Genomic DNA, 20,852 nt, shown 5'->3' on the forward strand with positions numbered 1-20,852 from the left:
GAAGGAATCTGAGCACAATGGCACTACCAATATTTAGAGATATTCTATTTTACTTAGAATTAGAAAAAAAATTAGGAATAGACATCACAGAGCTTCTTTCTAGTTTGTGGAAAAGACAGTTGCCTCACTTAATAAGATATCCTTGACAATACTTCGTTAAGAATTTTCTGCACCGATGAACACATTGGTGATTCCCTGACTTCCTGGAGAAGTTCCCACATTTCATAGTGATTGGAGAACTTCATTTTTATCTCAATACAAACTGAATGCTCTTCACAGGAGAACACTTCTGGAAGAACTTAGCTCTATTTTCTGTGCAGCCCTTGAAAAGAACATATTCATCTTGAAGGACTATGTAAGAGATTAAAACATCTTATTATTGTTTTAAAAGTGTATTCTGTGCTATCTCAGGTTGCAATGTGGAGCTCATCAAAACATTACAGGATTGTGCAAAATATGTTTTTATCCACCCTCTCCATAAACTATAATTGTATGTATGCAAATAAAGCCCAGGTGATAGAGCTGCAAAATTAGTCCTCAATAACTCAATAACATTGAGCTAATGTTGTGACATCCCAATACTTTAAATTCCAACACTTTTTCTTTCTTTCCATGGAAACATTATTTTCAAGATATTTTACTATACTCTATGTTTATTATGAAAATCAACATCTCTATTCAATTTTATCCTCTTAAAATACATTTTCCTCCCAACCATCCAGGACTATTTACCTGATAGAATATTAGCAATGAATCTTACTACCTGCCTTTTATCCAAACCCTACTCTGAGGTAATGACAGCCTCTTTCCCATTGTCTCTTTGTGTGAAGACTTAGCAAAGTCTAATTAAATAAGATATCCTTATAAAGATTCTTCTTTATAAAGTTCTATCTTAAAATAAAAGAAAACAAAAAACAAAAAAACAAAAAACTTCAATTTAATTCTAAGGATCATTTGTTTTCCTGATGTCCAGCACCTGGATGGGGAATGATGTACTAGAAAATAAAGTCAGACATTGCTAACATAAGTTGTCTTTCAGAAGAGATGACAATCACAAAACACAACATCTTTTATTTATTTATTTTATCAGGGATTGAGCTCGGGCCATGGCAGTGAAATCGCCTAGTTCTAACCACTGGACCTCCAGGGAATTACCCACAACAACTTTTATAAAGATAACAGTTCTACTGATATTTGATTCAGGCAATTAAGAGAATGTAATTATAGCAACTGAAATTTAGCTGAAATGTTTTCTCATAGTACTTGTTCCTAAGACAACAGGTCAATAAGGCTAAATCTCTACAATTTAGAAAAAAATAAAAACAAAAATACTGGTAAATTATATTACCATTTCCATTTTATGAAAGAAATGAATTCAAATGTAAAACATGTACTTATAAATAATTGACTTTCCTTTCAAGTCCCCATTAGCAATACATTTTCAAATAAGTGGTATTGATTTAAAAAAAATAGCTTCGTTTCACAGATTTGTAAAATACTATCAATTAACCATACAACCTATAGTTTATTTTCAAATTCTCTAGTTAAGGCCATTATTTAGATAGCAAGTTATACTCAGTGTTACTTCAAAGTTTTCCTACTAATAATCTTTCCAATGGTTTTATATGAGGAATAAAGAATATGTCTACAATTAGAGAGATGTCATTAGGATATTAATTTTTCTCACTGCTAGTAACTTAAAAATTAATCAGAAGATAAAAAATCATAATTAAAAATGCTCCTAATTCAATGATTTAATTAAAAGTTGGAGAATATATTTTCCCTTGTATATTACAATAAATTTAAATTCTTTGTAAATTTATTGCTGTTAGTGTTAATTGTTATAAACTTCAAATATATGGCAATGGAATTGTTTTTTCTTTCTTCTAGTCTTTCCTCTTTAAAGGCTATATGTCATAAGCCTGAATTTGTGTCCTAACTGCTTATGAATCCATACATTTCTTTCTCGGAATCCGTACTCATTTACTTTCACACCAGAATGCCACCCGGAATAACCTTTCTGGTTCCTGTTTTGAATAATTGAAACAATAATTTTTATTTTATATGCTTTAAAGATCACAAGATGTTTTCACACACATTATGCTTTTATTGTCACAAAAGCTCTGAAAATCCTTATTGCTAAATCTATTTTACAGATAAGGAAATAAAGACCAAGAGGTTATAAAATAGCATACATCTAATAAGTTAAAAATAAATAAATCTATGACTTAAACCTCTTCATCTGATTTTGAATCTATTAATTTTGAATCTACTAATGTTTATTTTTCTAATATTCTAGAACTGTGGAAGATCCCACTTTCTTCTTCTGCATTTTTTTCTAAAAGTTAAATCCATTCAAATATGATCCTAATAATTACCATGGCAGCTTAGTCAGCACTCTACAATTTCAAGGGCATATAATAACTGGTTACTGGCTGGTAAAAAGCGCTCAAAAAATCTTTTCAAATTCATGAATGAAATCTTGAGAGTTACTCTATTCCTTAGCTGCTACCACATTCAGGAACCAACTGGGTTATGTGGGAAAATGAGGAAATTCAGCAGAATTGAAGTTTGTGAATGAAGTTGTTGTTGCTATTATTATTATTACTTTGATCCAAAAACTGCAATAATTATAAGAAATTGTTTAAAATAATGCTTTCTTTTGTGTTTGACATTTCACATCTGATATTCTTGTAACAAGTTTGTAATGATGTATTTTATTATTCAGGCTCTCTATATAAGCATATGTATATATATGTGTTTGTGTGTATAGCATGTTTCTTTTCAAACAGTAATAGTCAAATAAACAAAATAGGAGTCTATCTTTGCTTGTTCTTCACATTTGGCTATTCTATGTCATGTACTTTTCTAATCATCCATAGCAGTTAAAGAGTAAATCAAAGAATCTGCTCTCTTCTAGTTTTCCTTTTAGTAAGATATAAGCAGATAAACATGAGATATGTGCAGTCTCTTTTACTGAAGACACACTTGTTTCTTTTTGTTTTAATAATCTGAAAATTATTTCCCAATTGTCTTGTGAAATTTCCTGAAGATGTGATTCAACATGATTTCTCATCTTTTTCCTTTGGTCCAATAAGCTTACACCTACTTTTTTTCCCTTATTATATCCAGGAGCCTAAGTTACAGCAAGTAATGTTTCATGATTTGTCCATTTAAAATATTATGACCCAAACATTGATGACACATGCTAATAGAGAATATAATGCATACTGTCATACCATTAGGATTCAAATTGAAGTCATTCTACTGATCAATATTTCATTATTTTTTTTTTTTTGGTTATTTGATGTACACTCCATATTTTTTTGATTGTTAGACCCTTTGATCATCAGATGCACCATTAAGCTATATACCAATCAGTAAGAAAAAAAATGTTATCAATTAAATGATGACACAATGTCTCAATCTCAATGCACAGTCCACAAAGAGGTAAGACCACTTTTTGATTGTTTTGACATTTCTTTCACTATGTGGGTTTTGGCAATTTCTCATGCATTCAGTTGTATCATTTGGTGGGTAACAGGCTTCATTTTGTAACCATCTCAAGAATAAAATATTCACACATTTATCTATGATGTACTTTTTCCCCTTAAGTTCATAAAGCACTTGGTTATTACTGTACAAGAAAGTATAAAATTACAATCATTCCTCCAAACATAAAAATTTACTTCTCTGCTTTCTTTCCTGATTTTCTACCATCCAAATACATAGTGCTTTTGCTGAATTATAATGTTTTGAACACATTGTAATTAGCAGTGGCAAATATGTGAATAAGTCTAGCCAAACTTGCATGTGCATAATGATAACTAAGTCATGAGGACTGTTGCATAACTACAATTTTAGGAAACATTAATGACAGACATCCTATTATCAAATCTTATCAAATCTATTAAATCTTATCTTAAAATATGAAATAAAACAATGCATGTTATAGAATTGATAAAATGTGGTAGTATACCTGTGGACATTTTGTACAAATACACTAGTAAAATAATAGTGGTTGTTAAAATATTCAAATAATCCAACTTTGGTTGCTATATAGTCCTTTTTTCTTAGCTTCTCATGTGCTCCCACTATTTTGTTCACCTGGTCTGTCCACTAGGACCTGGAATACTGGTTGTAAGCGTAAAATATGATTCAGCAAAAGTAAAATATGATTCAGCAAAAGTCTGTTTCACTATGACTGGTATCTAGTTAGATTTATAAGGGTCTCCTTCACCAGTTGGCAAATATGTTAAGTATCACACTTGTATTATACTGTTAATTTGTACTTTAACCTCTAAATTAATGGTAAATCTTTAATCTCTGTCATCCATATATAGATTTAGCATAGATAATTTCAAATTTTATGTATCTTTTTAAGGTTCAACATTACTAATTATTTTGCTTACATCAAATAATTAAAATTTAATGTAAATAAACATGTGGTCTCAATGCATTAACATTTACATTAGACTAACCTACAGAATAATTTACTGAAAAAAAGCATGGATATTTGCATCATCCCTACAGAGTATAGAACAAAATTCTGCTAATTACAGCAGAAAAAAATTAACATTCAAAAATAATGCATCCTGATTTTAAAAAAGAGTATAATAATGTATATATCAGAATGTGAAATGATTTCAAAATAACTTAAACATCTTTTTTTTTTTAACATCTTTATTGGAGTATAATTGCTTTACAATGGTGTGTTAGTTTCTGCTTTATAACAAAGTGAATCAGTTATACATATACATATATCCCCATATCTCTTCCCTCTTGCATCTCCCTCCCTCCCACTCTCCCTATCTTACCCCTCTAGGTGGTCACAAAGCACTGAGCTGATCTCCCTGTGCTATGCAGCTGCTTCCCACTAGGTATCTATTTTACATATGGTAGTGTATATATGTCCATGCCACTCTCTCACTTTGTCCCAGTTTACACTTCCGCCTCCCCATATCCTCAAGTCCATTCTCTAGTAGGTCTGCATCTTTATTCCCGTCTTGCCCCTAGGTTCTTCATGACCATTTTTTTTTTTGTTTTGTGTTTTAGATTCCATATATATGTGTTAGCATACGGTATTTGTTTTTCTCTTTCTGACTTACTTCACTCTGTATGACAGACTCTAGGTCTATCCACCTCACTACAAATAACTCAATTTCATTTTTCTTTTAATGGCTGAGTAGTATTCCATTGTACATATGTTCCACATCTTCTTTATTCATTCATCTGATGATGGACACTTAGGTTGCTTCCATGTCCTGGCTATTGTAAATAAAGTTGCAATGAACATTGTGGTACATGACTCTTTTTAAATTATGGTTTCCTCAGGGTATATGCCCAGTAGTGGGATGATTTCAACCTACCTAAAAATCTTTAATTTTCAACTTTTTTCTGTATTGTTTATATAAGAGTCATATGTTCAAACAGCTTATTAAACCCTCTGAATTTTACATTCTTCATCTGTAACAATTACATTTAATTTTCAGGGTTGTTTTAAGCAGTTATGGAAATAGAGTATGTTAACATATCATATGATTGGGGGATCAAATATTATTTTACTATTCTCTTTTGTATGTGTTGCATGGACAGTTAAAGTAATTTCTATGCTTTATAGATACGTTTACCACAAGTTTCTTGGAATTTCTAGGAAAGTTTGAGTTTTGAAGTTGGCTCTTTCTTTGAAATAAAAAAAAGAGTTTGATAGAAAACAAAAAAGGAAAGAAAAGGAAGAAATAAAACTTATATGTAGGTAATGACTATATATTGAAACTTTTAGATTTCAGATGTTAAGGTTAAAACAATATATTTATTTTATTTATTCTGTAAAGTAATGATGCCAAAGTTATTGAATGAGGAAAGGAATTCCTTTCAACACATGGCTCTGGAAAAACTAGTTTGGATACACATAGGGAGAATAATAATTCTTGGGCTCTAACTCAAACAATAAACAAAAATTAACTGTAGATAGATAATACATTTAAACAGAAAAGCTGCTTTATAAATCTTCAAACATAGGAAACTATTTTTGTGAGAGGTAGAAACATATTTCTCAGAAAGAACACAGAAAGCTCTAATAATAAAATTTAAAATACTATGGTCTACATTAAATTTATAAAATTTCTGCTCATTAAAATATGATGTCAAGAAAATAAATTGGCAAGACATAAACTTGAAGAAAATGTTTCCAAAATGTATAAATGACAAAGGCCTTACATTCACAATGTACAAAGAATACCTAAACCAATAATAAACTTACAATTAACCTAATAAAATATGAGGAAAAAGACTTAGATTTTTCATGAATGAAGATTTTCAGATAACCAATAAGTGCATGAAAAAGTACTCAGCAAATTAATCATTGTGGACATGCAACTTAAAACACAATAAGTTATCACTACACAAACACACTAGAAATTCTAAACATGAAAATATCAAAATATTGAATATTGATAAGTATTTAGAGCATTGGTGTAACCACTTTATCAAATTTGACAAACTTGTGTAAAAGTATATATTCATTCACCACATAATCAGTTCTAAGGTATTTGTGCAGAAGAAATGAAAATATACATCCATCCAAACACTTGTACACAAATCTTTCCAGCGGCTTTATTCATAATAGCCAAACACTAGAAACAAGTCAAATATTCATGAATTAGTTGAATGAATAAACACTTAATGGCATATATTTTATAATTGAATATTACTCAGCACTGAGGCAAACACCAGATAAGCAAAAAGCATGAGTATATCTCAAAAGTTTGCTGAGAAAAACAGAGCTGGGCACAATAGAAACCATGTGTATTTTATTTATATGATTCTGGAAAAAAGAAAATTTATATGATTCTATGGTTCTAATTTAATATATGCTACTATATGATCTATGTTGAGTGGGGAGTGGGTAAGGATTGACTTGGGATGGGCATGAGGGAACTTTCATAGGTAATTATAATATCTATATCCTGGTATGTGTATGGATTACATAGTTTATGCATTTGTCAGAACATATTCACCTGAAACACTTAAGATCTATACAGTATCTGAATTCTGTCTCTATTAAAAATTAAAAGGCAAACAAAATAAATAAAATCTTGTATGCTCTGATGGCAAATACTAAAGAATTGATTGACATGATCTATGTGGCCATTTTTGTTGTTTTTCATTACTGCCATATAGCACATACTTAACACATATACATGACTGATACATACAATTATTTATTAGTTTGTTAGTAATGTCATAAATCTGGAACCTTTACAGCATTATAGAGAATGGTAAGTACTTTGGGAACATATCATTAATATTAATAACCATATGATTTAAAATTCTGGAAAATAGATAATCCTGTAGTGTCTTTACATTTCATCATTTTTATTTGCTTATGATTTCTGAAAATAAAGCATAACAGCATGGATTGTATACTTACATATGTTAGAAATTTGATTAGAATGTTTTTCTCTATCAAAAAGGTAATATTGTTAGAAAAGCTGAAAGTTTCTGACATTTTAGCAAATAGAGTTCAAAAGATGATTACTTCGAACAACTTTTTACAACTCACATTTTATCTACTTTATTTACACTCAACTCATTTTCGTTTTCAAAAAGTAATAAATTTTACTTTTAAATGAAAATATTATTTTATATGCTACATGGTGAATTTAAACTCTTAAGAACTAGAACCTAGAAAATTATTTAAATGGCCTCAGTCTCTGAGACAGTCCATGACCAATCAATTATTCTGTTTTACAGAAAACAGAGTAACCAGAAGACAATTGAGAGGATTCAGATAATGAGAGGAGCAGGTTAATGTGATTTTGCCTAATACTTCTGTGGTTAAACAGATAGAAACAGGGATTATTAATAACTTCATAATATCTGAATACTTTTGGAATAATCTTCTAGTTCTTTCTTTGATGAACCTTTTCCAATAAATCCAACCTGAGTTTGAGTAACACTGTGTGTGCATTGGTGTAGTGATGCATATACTAATAAATGCCAAAGTTTTGTTGGTGTTACAGAAAATATGACATTGGAAACTTGGACTATGAAAGAGATAGAAATATCTTCCCCATTTTGGCTGTTTCATCTTCCTGTGTTTACTCCAATCTTAATTTGGGTAGCACTCTTTATACAATGGATTGTGCTATGTGATTTGATATAGGATTGTTTTAGCAGCTTCCCAAATGTTGGAGATCTCACCTTACTTTTGAATTTCATAAGTCTTCTTGAAAGGATTACATAGACTGCACATTTTGTTAAAGTATATCTAGTTCAGTATAATTAAATTCTTTTCAAAGATTTTGATGTTTCTTGAAATAATTTAAAATATATTAGTATTTTGATAGATTTTGATCAGGAGAGCTAAAAAATTACAGGATGGCAAACAAAGATTATAAAACCTGATGATGTTTCTTCATTATAAATTTTATTTTTCCTTTATTGGAGATACCACAATTGAATGCTGTGTTTTTCTACACCTGGTATAACACTAACCACCTCAAGTCATTAACAACAACAACAACAACAAGCATAAAAATACTATGAATTTTGAGCAACTCATCAGTAAAAACTGAAAAAAGGCTCAGAACCTTGAGCATTCATGGAACATTAGGCTTTTACTGGAGAAATACAGGAAGCTCTTTCCTGGCCAGTGAGTAATGGTACTTTTTTTTTTTTTTAACACACCATATAAAGTCCTATAAATTCATTCTGTCCTATCTGGAGTACAAGCTTTCCATTCTCAAGTAGCATAACCAGCATGAACTCTCCTGCATTTCTAGAACATATTCACCTTCTATCCTGCATTTTCTCCTTTCCTGAACCAGAGAACTAATCTTCATTGTTGTTTTTGTTGCTGTATTTTTCGTGTTGTCTTTCCTGAAAGGCATAGTGACTCAGTGTGACCACATACTTATCCCCACCTCCAGTATTCTTTGTTTTATTCTTCTGCAACATTCTTCTCTAACCCCCTCTTGAGAGTTACACTGCCATTATTTCCACTTCTAATTATTTACATCTGTTAACCAAAATTTCAGAAATGGAGACTTGATGGAAATTAAGAAGCATTTATTTGGGTGTTGTTAGGCCTGCAGCCAGAAAGATTCAGGAAGCACTTGATTTGTGTTCCACTAAACTACAAACCGGAGGAAGCTAATAAAGGTAAAAATTGCAAGGCCACAGCTTGTTATGTAATTGTTTGTAAGAATTATGATTGGAGCTGGCAAGAAGAAAGGGTGTTGTTAAGCAAGGATCTGTTGAGTTATGAAATAGTTGCATAGTTACAAGGGGGGAGCTTGAGACCACAAGGTAGCAGCTGGCAGATATTGTTCTGAATAGGCTGGTGGTGTTCTTGTGTTTGGTACAGTTCAAAGAAAGTTCAACTTCTCTGTGGTGCAGGAATGTGTCTGAGACCAGAATCTCAATGGCTGATCAACTCCATTTTTGTACGCCTGAATTATGGTTACTCCATTATAATTTCAGTGTCATCATTTCCTCCTTTTGATCACAATTTTCCTCTGGAAAGCCTTTAGGTTCAACCTTATTATCAGTTAGATGTTTTTGTCCCATGGACCTGGGATGGACCTGACCCAGGAAGTTTGTGTTACGGGGGAGTGAGAGGAGTCAGTTTCAGAATTTCAGACTTGGGGCACATTTGAGTAACGTGGGGCCTCAGGGACATGGTCTCAGGCAGTTCACATCTTGATTAAAATTGGAGCTAGTTGTTCCCTTAAGGGATATAACAATAGGTCACAAGGAGAAGATTCCATGAATAGTCGCCAATCTCTGGTTCACCATCATCCTAATAGATCCAGTGTTTAAACATTTTGAAAAAAAAGCACAATTAGTTTAACATTATCAAGACAAAGTAGATAACAATAATTAATAGAAAGACGATTCACAGTCCTGACCACAGGAGTTCTCCAATGCCCAAGGGTGGCAGCTGAAAATATCAGAAAATTTATAGTTAAGCCATTTGAGTGCAACACTGGAGTCCCTTTTAAGGGTTTTGGCAAGTTTGAAAAGTTTACTGATTTCAGGCTCTACTTAAAAGGAGATATTGACCCAAGTGCAACAAGAAGTATTAACAGAACAGACACCTCCTTGGGCTGTAAGGAGATAGTATAAAGCAATATGGTTATCAAGCACTATGTGAGCCAGAATCTAAAGCTCTTTATTGAGCCTTAATAGCTCTTGCAGAGGCTCTAGCAATTTTGACAATTTGGGTAAGATTTCTCTTTATCACTTCTACATCAGTGGTACCAACTCCTAACCAAGAGCCCCAAATCCTGAGGAAACAGTTAAATTGGTTCCCCTGAATATCCTGCAGGAAGGCCACACTCCTGAGTGTGACCACAACTATTATCTTCGTATTCAAAGGGGTCCTCATCAGGGTAGTCTTCAACAATTGAGAGGACTCTTTTTTATTTATTTATTTTTTTCAGCTATGATCATTAGGGTTAGGGAGTGCTCAAATGTCCCAGCAGAAAGGTTCCTCCTATTTTCCAACTATCTAAACATTCATATGACCAAGGCTAGTTATTGTAACTGCAAACAAATATAAATCCTTTAGGGGCACATAGTACTCTAGGTATTGAGTTATTTTTTGAAAGGTATGCAACCACATTTTCTAACCTTGGGCTAGTGCATGGGAGTTTCCAAACAGTCAAATTGAGCTTGCACGTAAGGAGAGGAGTGGGTCCCCCATTAGCCCAAGTAGGTCGGATTCTAAACTTCATACATAAAGGAGAATTTTATTTGATTTTAGTCTTATTGTAACAGGTGATCAGTAAGTATAGTATAGAGGATAGGGAAGAGAAGTAAGTGGCATTGTCTTTGCAAATAGTGTATGTTCTTTTGTAAAGACATTTTGAGTAATGCCATTGTCATAAACACTAGATTGGTTACATCTAGGTCCCCTAAGTTCCCTCGGGATTTTTTCCAGTGAGGTCAGGAAGAAATGAAGGACAGGTGCAGAGTGAGGGAACCTCTGTGTGTTCTCTTTTATAAGCCACAGTAAATTTAAGTACATTGATAAATTTGGTTATGGGTACAACTACGGCATCGTTATTTTTTACAAAGGACCCAATAGGAGAATGGTGACATATCCAGCACTTGGATAGATTCCCAGAGGAGGCAAGGCACTGACACAAATGTCAAAAGACAATAGCATTGTCTTTCCAAGAATAAGAGTGAACTATAAAGATGGGATCAACAAAGAAATAGAGAGAAGGTTTAGGATTAAAGAAAATATGAGGAAGGGGTAAAAAGGTTTATCAACCACTACTGTAATGGGGTCAAGAGTATAGGTACATTAGTTAACAAGAAGAAAAACAATCTGAAAGCAGATTGGGATTACAGGTCTGGTCCTGACTTATGGAATGTGTTGTCTACCCAGATGTTGTCTGCTTCTGATTCAGGGAAGTTTTTCTTATATGACCCATCTCAGCTGGAAGTTACCAATGGGTTGAGAAATACATTCGGGATTGGATAGCTTTTTAAAATGAAAAACATAAATCCGTGAGTCAATAGCAGCAAGTTTTGCCACACATGAATTAGTTAATAATACCTGGTATGGCCTCTTTCATCCAGGCTGTAAAGCATTTTTAAGTACGTGTGTTTTCCTGTAAACATAGTCACCTTTTTGTAGATTGTGTTCTTTTAGGTCCTCCTCTCCCAGGAGCTCACTGTTAAAAGATTCTCGTACTAGTGAAGAATTAACCTTCAATGTTTTGACTAATATTGGCAATACATGAAAATGTTTCCTTTAACCAAATTGAGTTTATGTAGTCCAGTATAAATTTTCATTGACCTTCCTGTAATTATTTCAGAAGGAGAAAGTTGGTGCTTACCAAAAGTATTAGACCCTATGTTGAGCAATACCAGGAACAGGACTTTTGGTCAGGGGAGATTAAAAGATTCAACTAGTTTAGCCAGTTGAGTCTTTGTGATTCTTGTGTACTAACCCACAGGATGGTGGATGATAGGGGCAGTGGAAATGTTGAAAAATAGACCAAATTTTACAAATTGACTGAATAACTCACCCAGTAAAAATGAGTCCCTCCATCACTGTGAGGCTCAGAGGGAAAACCTTATGTAGGAGTTATTTTTACCAAAAGAATTTTGCCTACTGAAAGTTCTCTAGGCCTCTGACATAGAAGTACTTTAATACAGTGAAAAAAATATACATATTGGTACAAGTACATATCTATATCCCTGAGATGGTGGCAATTAGATAAAACCCATTTACCATTCCTAGAAATATGCTAAAGATAAAGGAAAAAAAAGAAATAGTGGAAGGTTTACCTGGATTATATTTGGGGCAGAGGTGACATTTCAAAAATATGTTAGTGGCTATTTTGTAGGGTAGTTTCCAATAATATCATTTTTTCCATATCACTTTATCTGCAAAATGGGTGAGTCTGTTTATGCTGCCAAATATATGTTCCTGGAGGCTGTAGGGTAAAACTGGAATGTCATAAAACCTGTACCATAAATTATGATCATCCCCAAATTTACTTTCCTGGTATAGCCATTTGCCTGGTTCATCCTGGGAAAAAATCATTTGGGTTTCTCCTAGTAAATCTCATAAGCTAATAGAAGTTTTGGTAATCGTAATTGAAGGTTCTTCTGAAATGGGGATAGCTATTGTATCAGCTAAATTATTTCCTTTACTTTCTTCTGAACCTAGATTCGACTTGCCTGGCATTTTTATAGTTTTTATAATGGGTGAAGTTTTCATTTGTGAATGTCTTTCTGGAGGTCCAAGACATACTGGTTATATTTAATTGGTTGTCCTGTTAAAAAACCCTTTGCTTCCACAACATACAGAAATCATGGAAAATGCTGAAATCTTACTGGCAATTTGACCCTTTGCTATAATGCAGGCTTGAGTTAGGGTTATTAGTTCAGCTTGTTGGGCTGAGATAGCAAAATTTCTTCCATGACCTTATGAAGGGAGATCACAGCACACCAGTTCAACATTTTCCTTGGTTGCACTTTAAATAAGAATCATCAGTGAATATCACTAGGTTGGGATTATCCAGAAAAATTTCCTGTAAATCCAATTTAAGGGTTAGTAACTGAGCAGTGAAATCAAGTTATTCATGGGGGATTTCATCCAAGAGCAAAGGAAGGAGGGTGGCAGGTTTGAGAGTATGCCATCTAGATATAGCGACATTTGAGGAAGATAGAAGAGGTATTTTTTTTTTTTTTTAGAAGAGGTATTTTATAACAAGTTTATCTACTAGCAGAGATGTGCTGGGTATGGTGAGAATTTAGAAGAACCTCAACAGAATGGGATGCATAGACAGGAGAGATCAAATGACTATTTCTTTTATTTCTTTAAGTAAGGCTGCAGCAATTGCTCTCATGCAAAGGGGCAAACCCTTAGAGACAGAGTCTAATTGTTAACTGTAATAACTACCTTATCTAACCACCTTATCTATTTTGATCAACATGTTTTTGAGTTAGTACTTCTAATGCAATTCCTCATTATTCATGTATGTATAGTGAGAAAGGCAGTTTATAATTGGGATGTACAAGGCTGGAAACTTGGTAAGTTTTTCCTTTAATTGGTTAAAAACTGGATGACCTTCTTCAGTACATTGAAGAAGATTTGTTTGGTCTAATTTCAGAAATTAGTAAAATGACTGAGCCACTAGAGAAAAATTTGGAATCCAGCTCTCTTTGATTCTTGGATTTGGGATCTAATTAATGCAAAAAATCCTTTTTTTCTTTTTCGGTCTTAGGATGTAAGAAGATCAAGATTCCTTTAATTGTTTCCCTCAGAGTTCACTGTCAAGGGCAGCTGTAGTACCTTGATGGCTACAACACTCTTTGTTTACTGATATAGAAGGCAACATTTTTCATTCACAATAGAATAACTTTGGGATAAATAAAAATTAAAACTGTACCGGGCTTCCCTGGTGGCGCAGTGGTTGAAAGTCTGCCTGCCGATGCGGGGGACACGGGTTCGAGCCCTGGTCTGGGAGGACCCCGCATGCCGCGGGGCAACTGGGCCCTGAGCCACAATTACTGAGCCTGCGCGTCTGGAGCCTGTGCTCCGCAACAGGGGAGGCCACGGCAGTGAGAGGCCCGCGCACCGCGATGAAGAGTGGCCCCCGCTTGCCGCAACTGGAGGGGGCCCTCGCGCAGAAACGGAGACCCAACACAGCCATAAATAAATAAAAAAATAAATTAAAAAAAAAAGTATCTTTAAAAAAAAAAACAAAAAAAACTGTACCATCTCATTTCAATAAATAAAATGTTTTAAGGTTATTATATTTCACTACTCTTGAGTTTCTATTTCATTCCTTTTACACTTATGTTGATTCCTATATCTGTCATGTATAACATTTGCTTACATCTGAAATGATCATATATGCCAAATCCCAATTCCATTTTCTATCTAGTTTTGTGCAATATTTACATGATGATACTCTTGACATAATATGAAAATAAACAGTACTTGGAAAATAAAGAGGATATTTTCCAGGCATTGTTTTTCTCACTTTATACTTTATTTTGTTGCAGAAAAATGGGTCATGAGAGGCTGCTCATGTCTCAGATCTTGGACAAGTCTCTGGGACAGTCTGCAAGTCAGGATCCTTGGCTTCACACAAGAAAGAATTCTAGAGTGAGCCATAGTAAAGTGAAAGCAGGTTTATATAGAGAGATACGCACTCAATAGACAGAGTGTGGGTCAACACAGAAGGTGAAAGATGGCCCCAAGATGTGGGGTAATTAGTTTTTATGGGCTGGGTAATTTTATAGACTAACAAGTAGAAGGATTATTCCAACTGTTTTGGGGAAGGGATGGATATTTACAGGAACTGGGCCACTGCCCACTTTTTGGCTTTTCATGGTTAGCCTTGGAACTGTCATGATGCCTGTGGGTGTGTCATTTAGCATGCTAATGTATTACAATAAGCGTATAAAAAGGCTCAAGTTCTACTGGAAGTCAAATCTTCCACCATCTTGGGCCTAGTTAGTCCTAACCAGTTTATGTCATATACTGTAATTAATGGTTGTGTCATTTTTTAATGGCTGTGCCTGCCCCCTTCTTTCCTTCATTACCCCCTCAGAGATTTTATTTCCATAATCTTATGGGAAGCAAGGGGTGATTGTTTGTCTTCTGTAGCTGCTTCAGAGCTGAGTAGGGGCATTGACCCTGCCTGTCAGGGAGTAAAAATCTCTGGATGCCTGATCTAGAGGCCCCAGAGGCAGGACGGCTTCTTGTTTTGAATCAGAGGGTGGTAAGTGATGGAATTCTGGAATCCTTGCATAGCTAATCATCTTGATGTGGAACTGTTGTAACTGCTCCCATAAACTTCCTATGAATCTTCTTGAAGATGAAGCACTTGCAACAGCATCAGAATGCAACAATAACTGTCTATAAATGACAAGATTTAAAATGTCATGGTTGAACACTTGATTACAATGTAACTGGCAAACTTGATTACTGCTGTGACACAAAACAATTTTAGATAATAACTAGAATAATGACTGGTAACCTTATATACCAGGACATATCCAACTTTTAGAAATTTCATATAATTTCTAAAATGTCTATATTAATAACGTTTACCCACAGTATAATCTGACAAGGCTTATCACTTATTTGACAAGGTTTCCCATGTAATTTAACATACCAAATAATTCTAATTAATTTAATATCGCTCTGAGATGCCTCAGAGTTCCTTTTCCACAAACCTTCTACAACTTTCTGTATCCATATTATTTTGTCCCGTATTTTCTTTTTCATTATGAAAAAATCAGCTCCAGGACAAATTACTCTCTTTTCCATTTAACAAATACATTCCATTCCTCATACCTTCTTTTACTGAAAACATATCTTACTTCCCTGGCATACTGAAATACTTATTTTTAGTAGCTTTAATTACCCATGTTATACTTTTAATCCTTAAAAACCTTGATCTCTAGCAAGCAGCAAATAACTGTAAACTGTTTGTCATAACAACATTTCCTGACTGGAAAACTTATGTTTTAGTTTTCCTCTCCTAAGAAGACAAAGGTAGACAAACTTAGACCCACCCAGTAATTAATATTCCAACATTTTGTCCTATTTGAAATGACCCAGATAGTTGATGATTTACCACCATTTAACTTAGTTTAAAGTTACCAAAATCTGGAGAGACTATTTTAGATAGACATTCCAAAAATATAATTATTCTTATAGAGTTTACCTAAAAGTTCTTATATCATTTACATTTACAGTAAATCCCCAACATATGAACCTTCAAGTTGTGAACTTTCAAAGATGCGAACGTGCGTTCCATTAATGTCAGGCGTGAGTGAAATTGCAACTTGCCCTCCATCTCCTATTGCTAAGGATCCTTCAGCTCTACCATCTCCTACATCTTCTCCTTTCTCCAGTCAGTAACTCTTCTTGCCTGTTCACTCCATCCCAGCCCCTGTATGCCAGCTGTTGTACCATACTACTGTACTTTTCAAGGTACTGTACTATAAGATTAAAAATGGTTTATTTTTGTGTTTGTTTGTTTTTTGTGTGAAAAGTGTTATAAACCTATTACAGTACAGTACTATATAGCTGATTGTGTTAGTTGGGTATCTAGGTTAACTTTGTTGGACTTACAAACAATTGGACTTACAAACGTGCTCTGGAAACAGAACTCATTCATATGTAGGGGGCTTACTGTACTTCCCCTGTTGACAAAATATGTCAACAGATATAAGGTCTTATTTGACCTTCAGTAAGCCTAGGTACAAAAGAAGTATTATAAGATACATACAAATACATAAACAAAGAGCTCATATTTCCCATTCCAAAATTTCAGCCATGAGTCAGGTACAACAATGTAAAACCCATCACTTACAAAAGAGGTTGGATTCAATTGGATTTCTGGCAGATGAAACAAATCAAGGCACCTGTCTAGATGGTGAAATCATTTTTACTAGTATTTATGGGAAAGATACTTAAGATTTCTGTTTGTTCTTGACAAGTGAAGTTCTAAATTACCTACCCATTTTTCTGAAATTTGCATTATAAAAAGACGTGGGAGATGATTGTTCCTGGAGAGGACCAGTTATAATATTTGCATTTTAAAGGCATAGGAAGAGAGAGGCAAATTTTTCCTAGGAGGATGACTTTGTTCCCTTAAGGCTAGAAAAAAAAAAAAAGTTTTGTTTTGTTTTGTTTTTTCTCAATACTTACAAGCCTCTTAAGATAAGTTGGGGAGGTTTGAGAAATGGTAAAAAAAAAAAAAATTGGTGAACTATGGATTATTCCTGGAGCTACACCTCTGGTCCTGAAAAGACTAGATTTGTAAAACAAGAACAGTTCCTGGCCTCCCCCCCCCCACCCCGCCCAAAGAATTGAGTGGCCAGCTCAATGATATCAAAGGACTGAAACACCCATTCACCTATGTTGGAATGCTTTACTTTCTCTTATTCAGCTTAGGAGAGAAGGCATCCCCACCCAATTCCTAACAAGTTCTGAATATCAGCTATGGTTAATTTAGTCAGACCAGTGGCCTCCCATTTTGGAAATTTATTAACAAACACTTTTGAGGATTCTCCCTGGGTTTAAAAAGTTCTCTTTTTTTTTTTGATATGAAAGCATTTTTAAATTTTATTATTAATACTCAGGACATTAGGAATTTCCAGATTTTTTCAGTAGCATTTGTAGAACCACTTTTGGTAACAAATACAGTTGTTAGGAATACGCATTCAATTCAGAATGCATAATAATGTTTATCCTGAATCCTTTCTGGCTAAAAACACGGCTGGCGCTGTGATGGGATATAGAATGAGAATCTACAAAAAACACTGTAATACGTTTGTTTTTTTCCCAGAGGCTTCATCCTCTTTTGCTGGAATACTTTATAAATACATATTAAAAAGTAAGGCAACAACTCCAAACAGTCCAAGCTGTTTGCTCAACTCTATTCCCAATTAGAGTCGCAATCTTGGTGATCAATTTCATGGTTGTACTGTTTAGTGTTTGTCTTTCTTATTTCAAAATGGTCCAAAAGGATGTCTTCTGACATTTCTATAACGTCTCTGGTTTGAGTGTTCAATGACGTACATAACTAATACTGGTCAGGTACTGAACCCTATGATGTCCCAGTGCCTGTTTTCAAAGGATTCAAGACATTGATTTGGAGTCACCATAAACTGATGCGTGAATCCAAAATTCCCTTCCTTACTATGTTTATCACCTGCTCTCTTTTACTCCTAATTTTAAAACTAAAGGAGTACCAGGACTACCTGATTACTGGAAAGATGTTCACTCCAGTGAACAAAATTTTATCAGGGACCTTTATAATTCACGGCCCCATTCCACGTGGACATTCAACTCATGAAGATGTGCAAAAGGAAAAGATGTCAAATTACAGTCAAGTTACCCAGAGGAGGATGTTATACAAACTTATAAGGAAATGACAGTCTTTTTTTCCCTTCCTTTACTATAAATACACTTAACAGCTTAGCAGAAAGACAAGCTAAATTTAAGATTGTTCACATTTGAAAATTGTTTCATACTCTCTGCTAATGATAAATAAGGAACTCCCAATAATGGAATTTTAATATACAAATTTCATTGACAGATCTTTGAAGACTGCTTTTTTTTTTTAAAGAGGGTTAGAACAATGATTATGTTTACCAAGTTCTGAGAAGTCCATCTACTGTCCAAACTTTGGACTGAAGTCCTTATTTTTTTTTTTTCCTTTACTTAGAGACAGGTATATACAGTGCTGTTGTAATAATGAAACAAATGTGAAATCTACTGTAAAGTTACACAATACAGAAAACTGCTGCTCCATCTTTTACTACATAAATGTGTGACTCCACAGGTAAGTAAGGTTGTTGTCATTATTTTTGCTAAGTTGGAATTATCCCATCACGTCTAAGACCTCTCTTTAACTCCAGATCCTCCAGTTTTTTCCACAATTCTTCACTCTCCTTTTCTTTCTTTTTCTCACGCTGACGACCTGACTTGAATGTGGCTGTCAGCTCATCAAACATGCTGCTGTTCATTTCCATAAACGCCTTCAACACATTGTACACTAATGCCACGATAGCCGGATTCCAATATTCTTTTGAAATCCTATAAAGACTGGAAAACATGATGGGAAGGATGACATTAGGGTTTTCTTCTATCAAACTCATGATGTATTCATTATTCCAGTAATAGAGTGCCCTTTCCGCCACCTGAAAATGGGGGCTAGAGACACACTTGGCAATTTGTTTAAACAAAGGTTCTTGGATTTTAACAAATTGTGAAGGTTCAATCACATCCAATATTTCTTCCAGCTCCCCAAGGAACATGACCTCTTTTTGACTACACGTTTTGGGCCAAAATTTCATTAATCCCCTAATAACTGGTTCTGTGAGTGAAGGATCTTTCTCCAGAAACTGTACTATGCAATATGCCAGCTGGGCATGGAATAGTGATAAGCTCCTGACACTGTGTAAAGGGATCAACACTTTCACCAGAAACTGTTTGTGTTCTGCCTTAAGAGGTAAAGCAAAGCCATTGATAATACTTCCTAATATTTCCAGCAGTTCAGCTACACCATTGAAGTGTTCTGTTTCATAAACAAACCTTAGAAAAATATTGTTAATCTGTTTTCGGATAAATGCTCTAAGACCAAGAAACTTGCCATAAATTCTGTGTAAGACTGTTTTTAAGTAGTCCCGTTCCCGAGGGCCTTCGCTGTCAAACAGCTCCAAAAGCTGTAATACAAATTTCTGATCTATGTATTTTTTGGCAATGCTGGGTTGGAATTCTTGGCTTTCCAAAAATCGTATGAAAAACTCATATACAAGCTGTAAGTGTGGCCACGATGCCTCAAGGGTAGGTTCATCTTCTTCTGGATCAAATTCATTGCTGTCACTAGGAGGGAGAGTTCTGAATATATTGCAAGACACCTTTTAGCAGCGGCAGAGGTATTAACTCAATAGGCTTGCCTTGAGACCTAAACTGTGAGGAACTTTGCAACCTCTTCTGTCTGGCTTTTCTGACGGACTTCCGAGAAAATCCGTCTACTTTATCCACTGATGGAGGAGTAGTTGCTGCTGAGGACATATCCCTACTTGAAGCTTCTGGAGAAGAATCCGAAGATGATCTGTGGTTTCGGAGGGGCGGGAGACGGGAGAGAGGGCCGGAGCGGGGGCGGGTGGCGGGACCGGGGCGTGCGGGGGGAGGTCCGGACAGCGGCAGGGAGCCCGGGGCGACGGCTGTCCGGCGCGGCGTCCCTCCGGTTCCGCGGCAGCGGCGCCTCTAGGCCTCACGGCCGGACCTGAACCTCAGCGCTCCGGCGGCGGCGGCGGCCTCACGATCCTCCCCCGCGGGCCCGTCCCATCAAATCGGCACCGACCCCGCTGCGGCTCCGCCGGTGGCTCCTCGCTCACATTCCCGGCTGGCGGCGCCTCTGCTCGTTGCCCCGGACCCGGCGGCTGCAGCGACGACGAGGGGAGGGGGAAAGGGAGAGAAGAAGACTGGATCCGCAGCGGCAGCAGGAGGAGAAGGAAGGAGAAGGAGCCGCTGGGGCTGGAGCCGCCGCTGCCAGAGCCGCCGTTCGGTGCCCGCGGTGGGTCCCCGTCAATGCCCCTTTCTCTCTCCTATTGTCAATATCACCGGGCAGCTGAGTCCATGGCACACGCGCAACCGAAACTTCTGGCCTAAAAAGTTCTTTAATTATGGCCCTCACCTTGGCCTTTGATCTCAGGAGGCTTGCCTTCAGCCTCATGTGGTCCCACTCTTAAAGGTAGCCTTGCCAGAGATACTAGCTCTGTCAGGGACCTCAGTGTTCCAGAGAGCAGGGTTCACTTGAGGAACATTATGAAGTGGAAACCACCTCTGA

General features: G+C 35.4%; 1 protein-coding gene across 1 annotated transcript; it reads right to left on the bottom strand.

Annotated features, from left to right (window-relative positions):
* Positions 1-18,867: 18,867 nt before the first annotated feature.
* LOC133076192 (serine/threonine-protein phosphatase 2A 56 kDa regulatory subunit epsilon isoform-like) lies at positions 18,868-20,210 on the bottom strand. Its single transcript, XM_061170689.1, is given in 2 exon segments — positions 18,868-19,918; positions 19,920-20,210. Coding segments are annotated over 2 exon segments (1,206 nt in total). The 5' UTR covers positions 20,075-20,210.
* Between the last annotated feature and the right edge of the window lie 642 nt (positions 20,211-20,852).

Source organism: Eubalaena glacialis, chromosome 16, assembly GCF_028564815.1.
Source record: "Eubalaena glacialis isolate mEubGla1 chromosome 16, mEubGla1.1.hap2.+ XY, whole genome shotgun sequence".
NCBI lineage: Eukaryota > Metazoa > Chordata > Mammalia > Artiodactyla > Balaenidae > Eubalaena > Eubalaena glacialis.